Source organism: Mytilus trossulus, chromosome 7 (genome assembly GCF_036588685.1).
Source record: "Mytilus trossulus isolate FHL-02 chromosome 7, PNRI_Mtr1.1.1.hap1, whole genome shotgun sequence".
NCBI classification, from domain to species: Eukaryota; Metazoa; Mollusca; class Bivalvia; order Mytilida; family Mytilidae; genus Mytilus; species Mytilus trossulus.
The window spans coordinates 40,704,483-40,720,624 of NC_086379.1; the positions used below are offsets into that span (position 1 = coordinate 40,704,483).

A 16,142-nucleotide genomic window follows, 5' to 3' on the forward strand; every position below is an offset into this window, starting at 1 on the left:
GCATCAAGTATTAGGAGCAAGTTGAATATAATGGATGGGTTTAATGTCTCCTAGTTTATTACTAGTATCCAAAGGAATTGAGCAAAATTGTTTAATAAATTTGATACAAATAGTTTACTACTTCATAGTGATAAGAGTTTAAAAGCAACCGAAGTTTATGCATAAGCGCGAGAGCATAAAGAACTAAAACACTCGCCCGATTTCAATTCGATTAATAAGTTTCACAAAAACAAACATTATTTGTTTAACATGTCGGATTGTTTCGTATCGATTGCGTAATACTGAATTCGTAATATCGCATCAGTATTAAAAACAATATAGACTAAGGTACACCCGTCACACGTAAGGTGTCTGTCTTAAGTCTGGAATGTCATGAGCTTTTATCGTATCTCATGTTTTAACTTGTAAAAAAATGAAACACTTTGAATAATGTCTTGTGTTCGAGCGCCTTTTTTGGGTTTATATTCATCAGGAACGATCAAAGGCAAACATTTAAAATCCGAAGATGTATAAGTACCGAAACTGTTGAAGAACTACATACATATATGTCAAAGATACGTCAAATAAATAGCCAAACTCATCTAAAGCCAAGTTTACCTGAGGTATTTGAAACCTTAGTTTCTTAATAATTTCAAAATTTATAAACGGACAATTTTAGTAAAGTTTGCAACGTAAGATTCAGGCAGTCATAGATGCAAGAGATGGTCGAAAAGGGTTTTGACATGTTAACTTGAATTTTGTACATGCACTGCTCAAATTGTTCGAAAATGAGAAAACTTGTTAATGCTCTCTTCGAAATGATGAAACAGACTAATCGATAAGCTTATTGTTATATTATTTTGGTTTTTAGTTATCTAGATGATCCTACAGACAAATTGGTATAGTGTATGAAGACCATAGCACTTCAGCGTTATCTCTTTGGTTCAGAGTATAATCGCAATTCCCAGTACACATTTATACTAGTATATGCATTTCAAACAACCCTCCCACACACTTATAACTACTTGCATGTGTTTGCATGATCAAACTATCGGTTCCTCCATTTCTATTTTTTTTTAGTAATGTCTCAATTGAACAGAAATGAGTTTCAAATTAGTTTGACTATTAAATTCAAATTGAAATTATATAAAAACAGAATTTGCCGGAAATATAGTCTGTATTTCAAAAGGTATCATATAGGACAAGTATTTGATTGTTTACTTTATATGACTTGTATCGGAAAAGATCCTCAAATTTAATAGATAGACCTCTTAAATTTGATAACTGGTCCACATTGTATTATGTTGATGTTTGCATTTTTCAGTTGGGAAATATAATCGCTTTCATGTTACTGATATATACTCTGTATATTTTTTTCCGTAAAAGAAAAGTTTGAACTCTTTTTAATTCTAGTTACAAAACATTATAAGAAAGACAGATCCCGTACCATTTATGATCATGTTGTGACAGTAATCAATACGCCCAGTGCGGTTGTATTCTCTTAGTTTGATTTTATTGACAGAAAATAAATATTAGGATTTCAAATTAATATATGAATGTCTTTTATCCGTAATATATTAAGGTTTTGTTTGATTTTAATCTTTCATATCACAGACGAATGAATTAAAGGATCATAGATATGCTATAAATGCAACTAAATAAAACACGTTAGAAAATTTATTTAAACCATATAATTGTTTATGTAAACAAAAAGGTTATCGTTTATTTAAGCTTTCTTTGTAAAATATTTATTATGATATCTTATGTACTTAAGTTGTTTCGTCTATTCAAGCTCTAGAATTATGTCCCCCTCAAATCATTTGAAGAATCAATATTGAAAGACTATGCCGTTCATCGCAGTTCAACGTAAGATATGACCGTAAACAATATTATTCTGGGGACAATTTGAATGTACCCTTACCTTATAGGTATTGTCATAACTCGTGCTCTTCGAACTCAAACATCCATGTTTCAAAATATCATAACCCTTAATCGTAAGCATGTGGTATAAATATTTAAATATGCCATGAAGTAAAACTGCTAGAACATCTAACTTAATAGCGTTAGATTTCAAAAGAAGATACTTGCCATCTAAATATTTGCTTATTGTATTTGTTTTCAATATCTTAGAAGTTAAGTGTTTACAAATTACTAAAGAAGATTTGAATTTACAAATATAGGAAGATCCATGGAGAGGTATTTTTTACATTTCATCTAACCTAATTTTGTTTATTTAATTTGTTTCGCGTAATGAATTTAGCTTATTTCAAACAGGTACATGTTGGGCGCTTTAAAATCTCTGTAGCGTGTTTCAGGAACTTTTATTTGGTCATCTCTGCTGCTTGTAACTGGGCGCTTTGAAATCTCTGTAGCTTGTTTCCGCAACTTTTTGTTGTCCTCTCTGCTGCTTGTAACTAGTATCCGAAGAGAGCATCTGCCTTGTAGACGGGTTTTCTGTACGAACAATATCGAAATTGTGCGTTGTAATCTATTTTCTTTCATTCATCATACAAATGTGTTATTACTTACACTACACCATTTCTAACACATGTTTACCTTTAACAGTTTGTCATGTTGTATAAAGCGGGATTTGTTTTGCTGTTTTGCACATTGGTCTCGATCATAATCATAGGATGGTAACCACAGAACACATTTGTGCCAACCGACGTATAAGTAAATAAACGTTAATTTGTTATTAGTGAGCCTTTACAATAAACGTATTTTCAACTGACAACTTTAACCAAGAATCATTTTTAGCATAGTTATGGAAAATGAGTTCACAAAAATGTCTTTGAATGATCAACAGATGACTTTTAAGTTATATATTAGAATTTAAATTTATGTGCAGAATACTGTTAGTCGTCTGTGGTTACTGAAATTGATAACTTTTGTGTTATCGAGTTTTTGGCTTAGACAAATAAGAGAAAAAAAAACGCGGAATGGCCGGATACGGCCACAATGACATAATATTTTATTCGTTTTTGAATAAATTGATATTTGAAGTGAGATATTAATTGCAAAGAAAAAATATATTGACAAATTGTAATAAGCGATTTCAGATCCCGTGCGAAACGCCGAGGCAACTTTTGTTTATCTTAAGAAAGTAATTTTTACCTGGAGTTCATTACACTCGATAACTAAACGGCTGTTATGTATTGCATACATGAAGTACGGGTGATTAAGTTACACTTCAATAATGACAGTGACGTAAATCAAGCAATTCAAAATCCTTTCATCTAGTACTAGTTAATGAAATGCTGTCACTTCCAGCCAGTAACCTAAAATCCTAAATCAGTAGCTATTTCATAACGGGGGTCCACCATGCCAAAACCTCTTAATATATTCTCATATGCACCCCATATCACTCCAAGTCACCTAAGTGATAGCATCGGTTCAATCTTATGAAGTGGGATTTATAATTGAAGGATTCGATATGATCCTAATACATTGTATAAAAATAAATGATTTGGATATTTACAACAAAAATCTGCGACAGTTGGAATGCAACGTAACGAAGTAAAACATATTCATTTGTCATCACAGTGTTCAGCGATTTATTGCTTTGAGATAATTGTTAAATTCTTTAGTGTTTTATTACCACCGCATATAAAAAAATTGAAACAATGAGTTGGCATTAAAATCATTATGTATCTTTATAGGTTCCAATGAAAAAAGTGGTGTATATTCACATTGCTCTTCCTCATGTATATATGTCATGAAGAGGTACGCCTGTTTTCCTGTTTAATCTTTTTTTTTTCAATGTAGGCTATTATGATAAAATTTTCTTTGCGAGTCTTTGATATCACTTTTTTGTTCGTGTCAAAGCGAAATATAATGTAGCTTAAACTTTGACAGTGAACATTGTGTCATGTGTACTATTGTTTTTCTGTTTGTCTTTTTCATTTGTAGCCATGACTTTGTCAGTTTGTTTTAGATTTATGAGTTTGACTGTCCCCTTGGTATCTTTCGTTCCTCTTTTGAAATGATTCAAAATGCTTGGTTTTAAACTTCTATACAAATTGAATAATTCGTTGTGTTTTATCATGTCAAAATAAAAAATCGTCAGTGTACAGTTTACACGGTTACCGTTTTCTCAATATACGATATAAAAAAAATCACCCAAAATACTCAGAGGAAAATTCAATCAAAAAGTCCCTAAACAAACGGCAAAACCAACAGCTAAATTTCATCAAACGAATGAATATCAACTGCCATATTCCTGTCTTGCAAGCAGCATTTTCTTATGTAGAAATGGGTGGATTAAATCTAGTTTAAAGCTAGCTAACCCTCCCACTAACACGAAAGACGTATCATTTTCACTATATTGACAACGATGTGTGATAAAAATAAACAGACACAATTGGTAAATTATATCATCAGTCAACTTTTTACTAGGCCTTCTTTATCTTTTTTTGTAATGTGCAACCAAAAACCACAATACACATATTAAAAGAATGAGAAGAAATACAAATTCTGTTGAAAAATTTTGATACGAGGAATTCATCAAATGCACACAAAACATTGAACTATATTTGTCAAATATTTGTATATGGTATTTTTGATGTTAGAAAACTGTATTGTACAAAATGAGATATAATTTGGTATTAAATATCATTTCTATTCGAGTCGATGCGTGACAAATAGTTATCAAAGGTACCAGGATTATAATTTAATACACCAAACGCGCGTTTCGTCTACATAAGACTCTTCAGTGACGCCTAGATCAAAATAGTTAGAAAGCCAAACAAGAACAAAGTCACAGATACATGAAACTTTGGTTTTTTTTAATCGGATAATGAAACCTATACATGTGGATTTTTTTTACTGTCCATCTGTTTTGAATCAAGTACCATATAAAAATGCAGTTTATGTAGAGCATACCACTGATGACATCTTTTTCTTCTTTTTTTTAACTTCAAATTGTGTACTTGTTTTTGATGTTTTTGACAACAACAAAATCTCTCTTTTATTTCTCATTCCTATTTAGTTTTTATCTTTAAAATTTGACTATAGCAATTATCAAAACATAGACAAATTAGTTAGCAGCAGAAAAGTCAAAACTGTTCTTCAGAATAGTAGTTTGAATAATTGTTAAACATAACCTAATTAAAATTATCTGACATTGTACTATCTGCACTGTAAAGAAAAAAATATATAACTTTATATATTATCATGACTATGCATGATGTGTTTGGAAAATAATGATAAAAATATTTTTAAAAAGTACTGACACAATCGCTTCCGAAAGGTATTTTGCAAGTTGTATGCCACTACAAATTATTATAGAAGAATATAGACCTTATCAGGCTTACAACTGGTTTAAAAATAATATTGGATTTTGTTTTGTCTAAACAAAAACCCTATGAGTGAATTAAAAATACAAAATGTAATACAACAGAATTCTAGCTATATCCCTTCTGAATAAATTTGATAAGAGGCTTGGTTAGCTTGTTAAGGTCCATGACGATATGCGTGTGTGTGTGCTTAGAATATAGCCATAAAAGACGGTGTAAGACACCTGAACGTATGAAATGTCAACACTATCATTTATATTTATGATATTGTTAATGGGATATCGATTTTAAGATCCAAGAAAGTGCACTGTGCATTAAATGCGTTAGCTTCCACCTACAAGATACAATATTAAATTCTCATTTTTGAAAACAAGGTCTATTCTATTGCTTCACAAAAATTTCAACAAAAGGTTCATATAACAGCTGGATTTTTTTTTACTGATATCTATCTCATCTTTGTTCTGCTATTCCTATTTTCTCCTAACCTTTGTATCAACGGTAATCAAATAATTGGATAATATTAACATGTGATGAAGTCTCTTTCACTGTTATTATATACCTATATGGAGTTATTTTCTTTCAGAACGTCAGGTCATTCTTTTTCAGAATCAACCCGGACGATACCATGTTTCAATGGTATATGCTCCAAGGCATAAAATAGTGACCTGTGTTAGGTCATTATTTTCATTGATACGCATGCAATCTGTGATTTACTTCAAACTTTTATTCGTCTGATAGTTTTTTGTTGCCGATGTGGGAAATTTATTTTCTAAAGTTCAACCAATGATAGATGTAAAAGAAACCGTCATTGTAATGCCGCAATTTAATTTTGGAAAAAAAATCGTGAAGTTTTGTTGATTTATCGCTATAATAAAGAAACATTATCATATAGGTCAGAAGAATTTTAATGTAGACTTTCATAAAATAAATCCAGATTTAACATATTCGTGTGTAAGATTATGAAAATCTTATTGAGTCACACTGAATAGGTTGATAACTTAACGTCCAGTGGCAAATATTTCATGCATGTTCAGAACGATACACACTGAACAGGAAATCATACTGTGACCTACATGTATTTATTTTCGTCTTTGTGTCAGTTCGTAACTTTTTTAAATTTATGTATACCTTTTACTCTATCAAATGATCAACTAATAAAATAATCTTATATTCTATTGAATAACATTAACGTAACTCGCGAAAGGGTCGGGTGCGGAGGGTATATAATTTTATCCTGATTATCTTTTAATCAAATGTATTGCAATTCGAAAGACAATCTTTCTGAATTTTTCATTCGATTCAAGTAAAATTGTAAGATAAATAACAACTTTTCCGCGATAGAAATAACATAACAAAACGAAAAAAAAAACATACCCCCTCCCCCTTTTTCATAAGCTAAGTGATACAATAAATAACTAACTTACATTGTGTCTTGTATTTGTCATACACCGTTATCGGATGGTAACAATACATTTGTGTCTTACTTCATGCAGTAACAGTAATATTTGTATTGTGCATGGATAACAATTTTTGAATGGTTTATATCTAAATTATTTAGTGAGTTTTATTTCACATTTTAAATGAGCCACAGGGCGTATTAAAACCTGAACGCATTAGAAAGGAATATCCCAATTTAGTGTTGTCGGTAAAAAAGGATACTAAATTTTACAAATCTTTATAAAATTAATATTTTTTGACGGTATATAAGTCAGATAATGCATATTTTAAGGTTTTTCTAGTCGTAGAACACACCTCGGTTGTCAGGATTGTTCAAAGAAAGACCTCCCTCCGGTCGGTCTTTCATATGATCAATCCTGACACCCCTCGGTGTGTTCTACGACCAGAAAAACCTTAAAATATGCATTATCTATAACATATTTCTATCAAAACTTTAGATTTTCAAACCCTGTATAGGGATACATTCATTTAAACATTTCCAATTGACTTTTAGAAACTTTCATGAAGTACAAATGTAGCCCTATCTTTTGCAACGATAAAAGCATAGGGTCAAGCGGAATTTTAGGCATTCACATGACATTGTTTACAAACACTGTAGATTCGAACTTTATTTCTTTACATATCCCTATTACTTTTTACCCCTGAAAAAAATATAATAGTACATTCAGCATTTTTTTAACTCTAGTTTGGATTCATCTATGAAAAATATTGATTACAATATAATCTTCAAATCAGAAGAGGACAGGCTTTGAGTATTATACAGAAAGGTCACCCCAAAATGGGTGGTCCCTAATGACGTATATTTATTTACTGAATTCACCCCTATACCATAATTCCTAATGTAAAATTTTAAAAGGTTGTCAAAAAGAAATGATAACAATGATTTTCAACATACAAATGGTAGCATACTCTATTAATTGATTACTTTGGGATACAAAACGGTATAGTTTGTAAATATTGAATAAAAGAGTAAAACATGCTACACCAGGGTTATCATGGTTATGTCAAATAGTTCTGTTATTTTTCTAATGATAAGTTAAGCGGAAGATGTCAAGACTTTGTTGATAAATATTCCGTATCAACTTCACAAATAATACACGACTGTCTTAAAGTATAGATTCCAGGTATTGAAGTTGTTGTTCATCTAAATTACGTGTTATATGATTCTTTTGTTTGTCTTTGTATATTAATTATCTGCATTTTTAGTCTATATACATTTTTACTAATAAGGCTTGTCTGAACGCCTTTGCGGTTTACTTTGTTAAACTTGGTTCGTTTTTGTAGTGATTAAGATTATAACAAAATGTTGTTTGCTGCACTCCTTTTTTTGATATTTTAACCTAGTATGTATTTTTGTTTTGTTCACAAATCATTGTCAATGTCATTGAATTTGATGGGACTATCATACAAGTGCGAGATTTAGCTAACTATAAACACATGTTTAATCCATCGTTTCCTACCCAAGAAAATGTCTGTACCAAGTCATAAATATCTGTTGTTATTCATTTGTTTGATTAGGGACTTTACGTGTTGATTTTACCTCAGAGTTCGGTTTATTTATTTTTTATTTTTCCTATAATAATTTTCTTGGTAGAGGTTTGCTACTCACATGGAATCTAAAAACCAACAGACCAACAGCTACAACTACTAAAGTTAGTAATTAAACTAGTAATTTGTTTGTAATTTTGGGTCCTTAATGCTCTTGAACATTATTCTTGTTTGACCTTCTCACTTTTTTATCTGAGCGTCACTGATTAGTCTTATGAAGATGAAACGCGCGTCTGACGTATTAGATTATAAGCTTAGTATCTTTGGTAACTATTATAGCAAATATGTTCCAAATGGCGTTACTACAATACAATTTATCCGATTGTGAACTACCGAATAAGAAATATAACCGGGTATGTACTAAAATGAGCAACACAACGGAAACCACATTTGAATGATGATCTACTTGCCCTTCCACAGCACATGAAAACACCCAACATTTCTGGTGGGATTTTTTATTCTCAGTCTTTTCTATATCATGTTTTGTACTATATTTTTTGTTTGGTGGCATTTTTTTTTTGTTGAACATAGGGTGTTTAGTTTGTTTTTTTAATTATTGATTTGAATGTTCCTTTGGTATCTTACGACTCTCTTTCATAACGTGTCATTATATTGAAAAATGTATTGCTTTTGTTCTGATATTGTTTATTATTTTCCAAATGGGCATGTAGTGTGGGTTTTTTATCAGAAAATATGCATCAGACAATTCATGACGTAGATTTTAGTAATTATAAGTCATCGTACAGTTACAAAAATCTTTTAAAGTTTGGTTTAATCCCACTTCAAATGTTTTTTTTATACATGCTTTTATTCAAACAAAATACATGTATGTCATGATTGTTTTAATGACTTGCGCGAACTATCTCTGGAAGAAATACTTTTTATCGTAGTGTATTTTCTTTTTAATCGGAGTATCACTTATACAAATACAACTGATTATCCTCCTACATTTTGTTGATTTCGTCAAGTTTCTTTGTATTGTCTTTGTATTGATGTTTTTATACCCCCGCTTTAAAAAAAATGTGGGTATACTGTTTTACCTCTGTCTGTCATTCCGTCAGTCCGTCAGTCAGTCCGTCCGTCCCATGAATATTTTTCGTCGCATTTTTCTCAGGAACTACAATACAAGGATTTCTGAAATTAGGTTTCAGGGTTTATCTAAGTCAGCTATACCGTGTGATGCGTTTTCAGATTGATCACTCCACAACTTCCTGATTACCGAACACTTGCATATTTTTACAATATTAATATTATCCACTTGCGGCGGGGGTATCATTAGTGAGCAGAAGCTCGCAGTTTCATTTGTTGTTTTGTGTCTTTGTCGTTCGAACATGGGATTAGTCTTCTTCAAGTACTTTTGGTGAGAATTGTCATCCTTTTTTATTCTAGAAATCGGTTTATGAAACTAACTAATACCAAATCTTCAACTATTTCTTAAGTACTATATTTCATACAAAAAAGGTAAGAAATGTTTTATTTTTTATTTTGATATTACTGAAACGTATGTTCATCAAGTTGCATTGCAATTACAACCTTCATTAACATGCGTACATAACTTATATATATACAAAAACGAAAATCTTCTAAATATAACACCTTTCATATGCTACTATACTTGTTATTTAGCTCTAGAGACATTGACAATGAGTACTTCAAACAGAGAAAAAGACACATATTAGATAAAAGGTTATGTTTGCCAGGACTATGCCTTTTGATCAATATACAGTAAGCAAACATATATTATAGCTTATAAGCTTAAAAGTAGCATAAATCAGTATTACTATTAAATGCAGACATACACAAATGAGTTTTCTGAAAACAAAATATAAATACCAGAAAAAAAACAAGCAAATATGTACATCAATGTACTGGACGAATAATATTTGCTTTTCGCTGCCAAATAAACTTCGTCAGTTATTCTAATACCTTAGAACTTTTAACAGTCAGACAAAATGTCTTTCAGTATACTTACACTTTTGTTGAAAGCGAAATTATTTATTTACAAATAAATCCAACAATAACACGAACAGATATGAATTCAATATATTAATATACTTTTTTTATGATTTTTAAATATATTCAATTTCTCTTAACATAGTGATAATTGTTTGAACTGGAATTATACAATATAAATCATTCAAATAATGTATATTAAAATAGATTCTCAAGTTTTTTTAAGAAAAGAAATAAAAGAAATAAAAAAAAGCAAATACCAACAACAATAAAAACAAACAATAGGGTACCATTATGCACCGAACAGATTGTTTAAATGCTACAACGTATGATATAGATACCATAAAGAAAATTCAAATACCACAAAACGAAAATACATATACACTATACAAATAAACATTTATCGTAGAACAGACATCATGGATACAAAAATAGGTACCACCAACACGTACGACAGAGTTGCGACTTTAATAACACCACTACCTGAAAAACAATAATAAGACCGTAACTTAGAAAGCAGCTTAACACAATATTTTTTTCTAACTCATATGATACCATATCAATACAGAAAATGCTACAATGGATTAATGTTTTGTGTCATTGACAACATTTGCGAAACAAAAAATGTTATTTGTAATTTGTTTATACACTTGCCAAGTGTGCATAAAACCGTAAGTTTGTTCATGAATCGCAAACAATCAAGATTACAACGAGGATAATTTTAGACATAGTCACAACCTTTTCTATACTTATTTCGTGAGATTAATACAATAAAAACCTGCATAGACTTGCACTAAAATTACAAAAATACTGAACTCCGTGGAAAATTCAAAACGGAAAGTATCTTATCAAATGACAAAATCAAAGCTCAAACAAATCAACCGAATGGATAGCAAATGCCATAATCATGACTTGGTAAAGACTTTTCTGATGTAGAAAATGGTGAAATGAACCTACTTAACAGGAAGCTAAATCTCTCATTGGTTAATGGTCGTATTGAATTCCAAGTAAACATAAGTCGTAAAAAAAATTTCGCAATTCATGCGTTCTGTCTATTTTATACTCGTCAATTATGTGCGAAAGAAACAGTTAGGTGTTTTCTTCTATGCACTTGTGTAGCTTTTCCCCGAAGTGTCTTATTGTAATTATCAGGCTTGAATTATTTCAGAAACTCATTCTAGAAACTTGCATGTCGGCTACTTTGATGTTAATGATGAACTACGGATCATAGAAATTCAAAGACAAAATGACAAATGGAATGGGGCCATTGTCTAGTATTTCCAATTTTGCTATATAACTTAAACTTACACGTGGTAGGTGTCGCAGTAAAACTTGCATCACATTTACATTTATTCGAAGTAGTGTTACAAGTTGCATGGGTGACACACTGACCTGCAGCACAGCTGACACCTGGAACAATTCCTGCAGTAAATAATGAAGAAAACAAAATTTAGTCAAGGACACTCAATCGGTACATATATAGTACGTCAATCTGACAATCGAGCAGAGTGTTTCCTATGTAAATAAAACAAATAAGACGTGAGTTTATCAAAGATATTTCACAACTAATTCCTATTCTCAAAAACCAACCAACACCAATGAGATGAACTAGAATAAACCATTAATTAGCTTCATTTCTTGAAACAGGATCACATATAAAAGACTCAATATTTTCATATCGAAAAGAGAAAATCTGGAACAGACAAGTAAAATTGAGAATGGAAATGGGGAATGTGTCAAAGAGACAACAACCCGACCAAAATAAAAAAAACACAACACAAGATATACATGTATCGGTATGAAAAAAAAAGAATAAAAGTAAATGCAATACATTGATCGCATAACTTTACAACATGAGGTCTAAAACATGTGGACATAGAATGTTTTTGAATGTGTTGTATTTGATGCGGGTTTTTTTTATTGGCAGGCTGACAAGAAATATACCATACATATTAAACGCCAATGGAGTATTGATTTTATTTTTAGGCTATTTTGTGGCGGTCAGTCTTATAAGTGGAGGAAGACGGAGTGCCCGAAGAAAACCTCCGACCTGCGATAGAAACTGACTATCCTGGTCAATTGAGATTGGAGTCGAATGCATCGGCATGAGCGGTGTTCGAACTCACAACATCAGTGCTGACTTGTTACTGATTACAGTAGTAACTACTTAGACCACTCGGCAGCCGAGCCCCTGCCAATGAAGTTATAAACCTATCCAATTACATGAAGAGCTATTAGATCAAAAGGGCATACCATAATAATAGTAAAATAAGATATAAATCAAGATTTAAGTATTAATTAAACCAGTTTAGCCCTTAACTGTTTTAAACAGTATGTCTGTCAATTACATGCATGTACCCAAATACTCAATGTATATAATTTTATTCAAAATAAAGTCACTACTTCAAACACAAAAACTACCGTATAATCATACAAGTATATCACAAACAAAATCTCAGTCACAGGGATGCGCCTGAAACAAGAAATATTTTAAGACATTGAAAAAGGTCCATTAGCATTTAAATGAGTCGGTTTTCAAAACTTGTTTAATAAAACAGCCGATTGCAACTTTTGGTGCAGCAGAACGAAAAGTACGGATAAGTAGATGCCTGATGAAATTGTAAAAGAAAAACAGTAGATGTCAAAGTACGGTCTTCAACACAGAGCCTTGGCTCTCAACGAACAGCAAGTTCTAAAGAGCACAAAAAATGACTAGTCTAAGAGTAAAACCATTCGAACAGGAATACCAAGGGTCTAATATATATACCAAAAAAAGAAGAACGAGAAACAAAAAACAACTACTGAGAATCCGGACAGATGCAAACAAATGCAGCGGGCTTCATCCTTACCCGAAACAATTTAGTTTAATAAGCCTTTTAGGATTGATACAATACACAATTATTGTTTACAAACATATGTTTATATTCCTAATCTTACTCGGCTTGCAAGCTGACGACGATTCATAGTGGCTGGCTTTGCACAAACATTTCTTAGCACCATTACCATCATCCTTGCATTCCGTATCGGCTACACATTGATCTGGGGAAGTCTCTGTGATAACACAGGTTGCTTTTAATGCAAGTCCTGTAATTTGTAAATATTATCAAAAATAAGTCATGAGTTTCTACAATTGTATCGAGGAAAACAGTATTTTCAGAAAATGATTTAACAACTATTCAATCGGGTGGGGGGGGGGGGGGGGGCACTTAAAAACAAACAGTTTCAAATAAACTCATTAATAATATGATTCCTTGTCTGCCATGCTCGGTGATTTGATGATAAAATTGATAATGAAAATGAAGATTGTGTTAAAGAGACAACAATCCGACCAAAGATCTAGAGAAGATAACAGCCGAAGGACACCAATGGTCCTTTAACACAGCGAAAACATCCTGCACCCGGGGGCGTGCTTTACCTAGACGGTTTTGAAGACAAAGCCATGGTTCACTTCGAACAACAAGCTATAAAGGGATCTGAAAATGGCTAATATAAAACCTTTCAAACGGGACAACCAACAGTCTAATCTATATAAAATACGAGAAACACTTATAAACCACATAAACAACGACATCTACTGATCATCAGATTCTTGACTTGGGACAGGTGCCAAAAAATGCAGCGAGTTAAAAGTTTTGATAGGTACCAACCTTCACCCTAATCTGTTCCAAACAGTTGTTAACCTTTCGTTCAGTATTTGCGTGAATTTGTTTCCTACTCTACCTTAACGCCCTAATAACAGAATAAGAAGCGAATGTGTCAGTCAAATCTTAACAGAAAGTTGTGATAATAGTTGTTATCCAAATAAAGGCAACAGTAGTATACCGCTGTTCAAAATTCATAAATCGATAGAGAAAAAACAATTCTGGGTTACAAACTAAAACTGAGGAAAACGTATCAAATAAGAGGAGAACTACGACACAACACATACACAACACCGAAATGAAACACACACTGAAACGAACTATAATGTAACAATGGCCATTTTCCTGACTTGGTACAAAACGGAAAAAACGGACAAAAATGTCAAAATATGCAGTGTTTAATAGAATATTTATTTTGGTTCGTTGAGGCAAACATGTGCTCTGTATTGTGTCTTATACTGAAAGAGGCATCTCATTTTAAAAACAAATGTATTGTGTAAACCGAATAAATCTGATTCATAATTCCCCGTCGCATTTTCAGCTTAAAAGCTATATTATGTACATTTGTTATACCATTATGATCTTTACAACCAATTCTTAATTTGTATATTTGTATTTATATTGTAAGGTGTGAAAATTGAAAGTAACTTAAACTACAGGGAAACAAGAGATGACCAGGGACACATGTCAATTATACAGTTAAACTGACGAACATTGCAAGATTGATAAACAATTCTTACTTGTTGCACATTCTGTTCCACCTTTTCGGAAAGAACCGGCTGTACATTTACAGGTGGTTTCACACATTGTATTAGTTTTGTCTGTGCAATCTCCAGTCCCAGAACCTGTACAAGCGGCACCATAATCAACTCCTGAAAAAACATTAGCATATGATGTTTCTCAAAACATTTTGAATCATTTTATCACTTCAAACAAGACAATTTAATTAAAATTGTCAAATATCTCATTATAATGCCGTTTATTGGATAAAAGTTATTGCAGGGAATGTACAAATTTTAGATGTATTCAGGAATAATGGATGTCGATTTTTGAGTGAATGAGGTTGTTGTTGTTATATATCAATGAATGTGCAATTTGATTTATTTAAATCTTAACTCCGATTGAACATTATTATAATATGTCAATTCCGAACAAAGTACTTTGCATATCGATCCTTTTTTACGCAATGCTTTAGACATTTTCCGCCGCTCATTACGACCTCAATTCACCCCTGAATAACTAACTTGCAAGGAAAAAATAATGTTTGAACCACGTTACACGAAAGTCTAACATGATTAAGTGTTTGACAAACTCTGTTAAAGACCCGTTTGTGGTCTATGGCTGTTTCCTGCTTTTTTGGTCGGATAGGTGTCTTTGACACATTTCCGGTTGTCATTCTTAAACTTAAAGTTTGGCAATTAACATAATAAAAGCAAAAAATATACTCTTCTATTTTAATTTCCCTCGGATTTTACTTTTCATATGCGTAAAAACCATAGTCTTGCGAAAAAAACCTATCGCTTATTTTGTATTTTTATCCTATAACGTCAAAACGATTTTGAGAAAGTTTATGTATACGTCTTTTAAATTAAAATTCATATTCTGAAGGAAATTCGGAAACCTTACACTTAGTTGAGCTTAAGCTGTATCAATAATCAGAACATACCTTCAACATCTACTGCAATATAAACAAAACATAAGATACAGATACCAACAAACCGAAGTACGAGGTCCTGCAATAAAAACAACACATATCACGTATCATGAAATCGGAAAACTTATTAGACCATGTGTGCATAACAATTTTACTTAATGTTTGTTTCTTTGTGTTCTGGAATCAATAATACTTACACAGAAGACAAATGAAAGCCATTGATGTATCTAAAGTAAATGAAAGCTAAGCACACCAATATCAAAGAACCAAAGACAATGTGTTATGAAGTTCTGTTTAACGCTATCTCACATAACATTGCGAGGCTACTAGTTTCAGACGGTAAACAGGTTATCTGTGAAATTTTGCTTAAAAAACAGATTTTCTTGTCGGTGTGACTACGATTCTATTGATTTGAGTGAGTTATAAAATTGATAACTTATTAGTAGCCGTAGAAAATGTTTAAATATACTAATGTTCTGCCGGTATGGGTATTCGAGGGTTGATAGATGCATTATGTTGCTAAAATACACTCAATATTGTCAAATAAAATATTGAGCCAAATATCATTCGAAATATCAAAAAACGGTACCAAAAATGACATTTTTCATGATTTTA

The 16,142-nt window shown here is 31.7% G+C and overlaps 1 protein-coding gene across 1 annotated transcript in view; it reads right to left on the bottom strand.

The window, feature by feature from the left end:
- Positions 1 to 15,843, bottom strand: part of LOC134726401 (protein draper-like) — a 33,752-nt gene extending 17,909 nt beyond the window's left edge. The window contains exons 1-6 of the mRNA XM_063590801.1: positions 15,837 to 15,843; positions 15,540 to 15,551; positions 14,614 to 14,745; positions 13,170 to 13,316; positions 11,541 to 11,654; positions 10,660 to 10,715 (exon numbers count right to left, since the gene is read on the bottom strand). Coding sequence (XP_063446871.1) covers positions 10,660 to 10,715; positions 11,541 to 11,654; positions 13,170 to 13,316; positions 14,614 to 14,745; positions 15,540 to 15,551; positions 15,837 to 15,843 — 468 coding nt within the window. The remainder of the gene's footprint in view (positions 1 to 10,659; positions 10,716 to 11,540; positions 11,655 to 13,169; positions 13,317 to 14,613; positions 14,746 to 15,539; positions 15,552 to 15,836) is intronic.
- Positions 15,844 to 16,142: the final 299 nt, after the last annotated feature.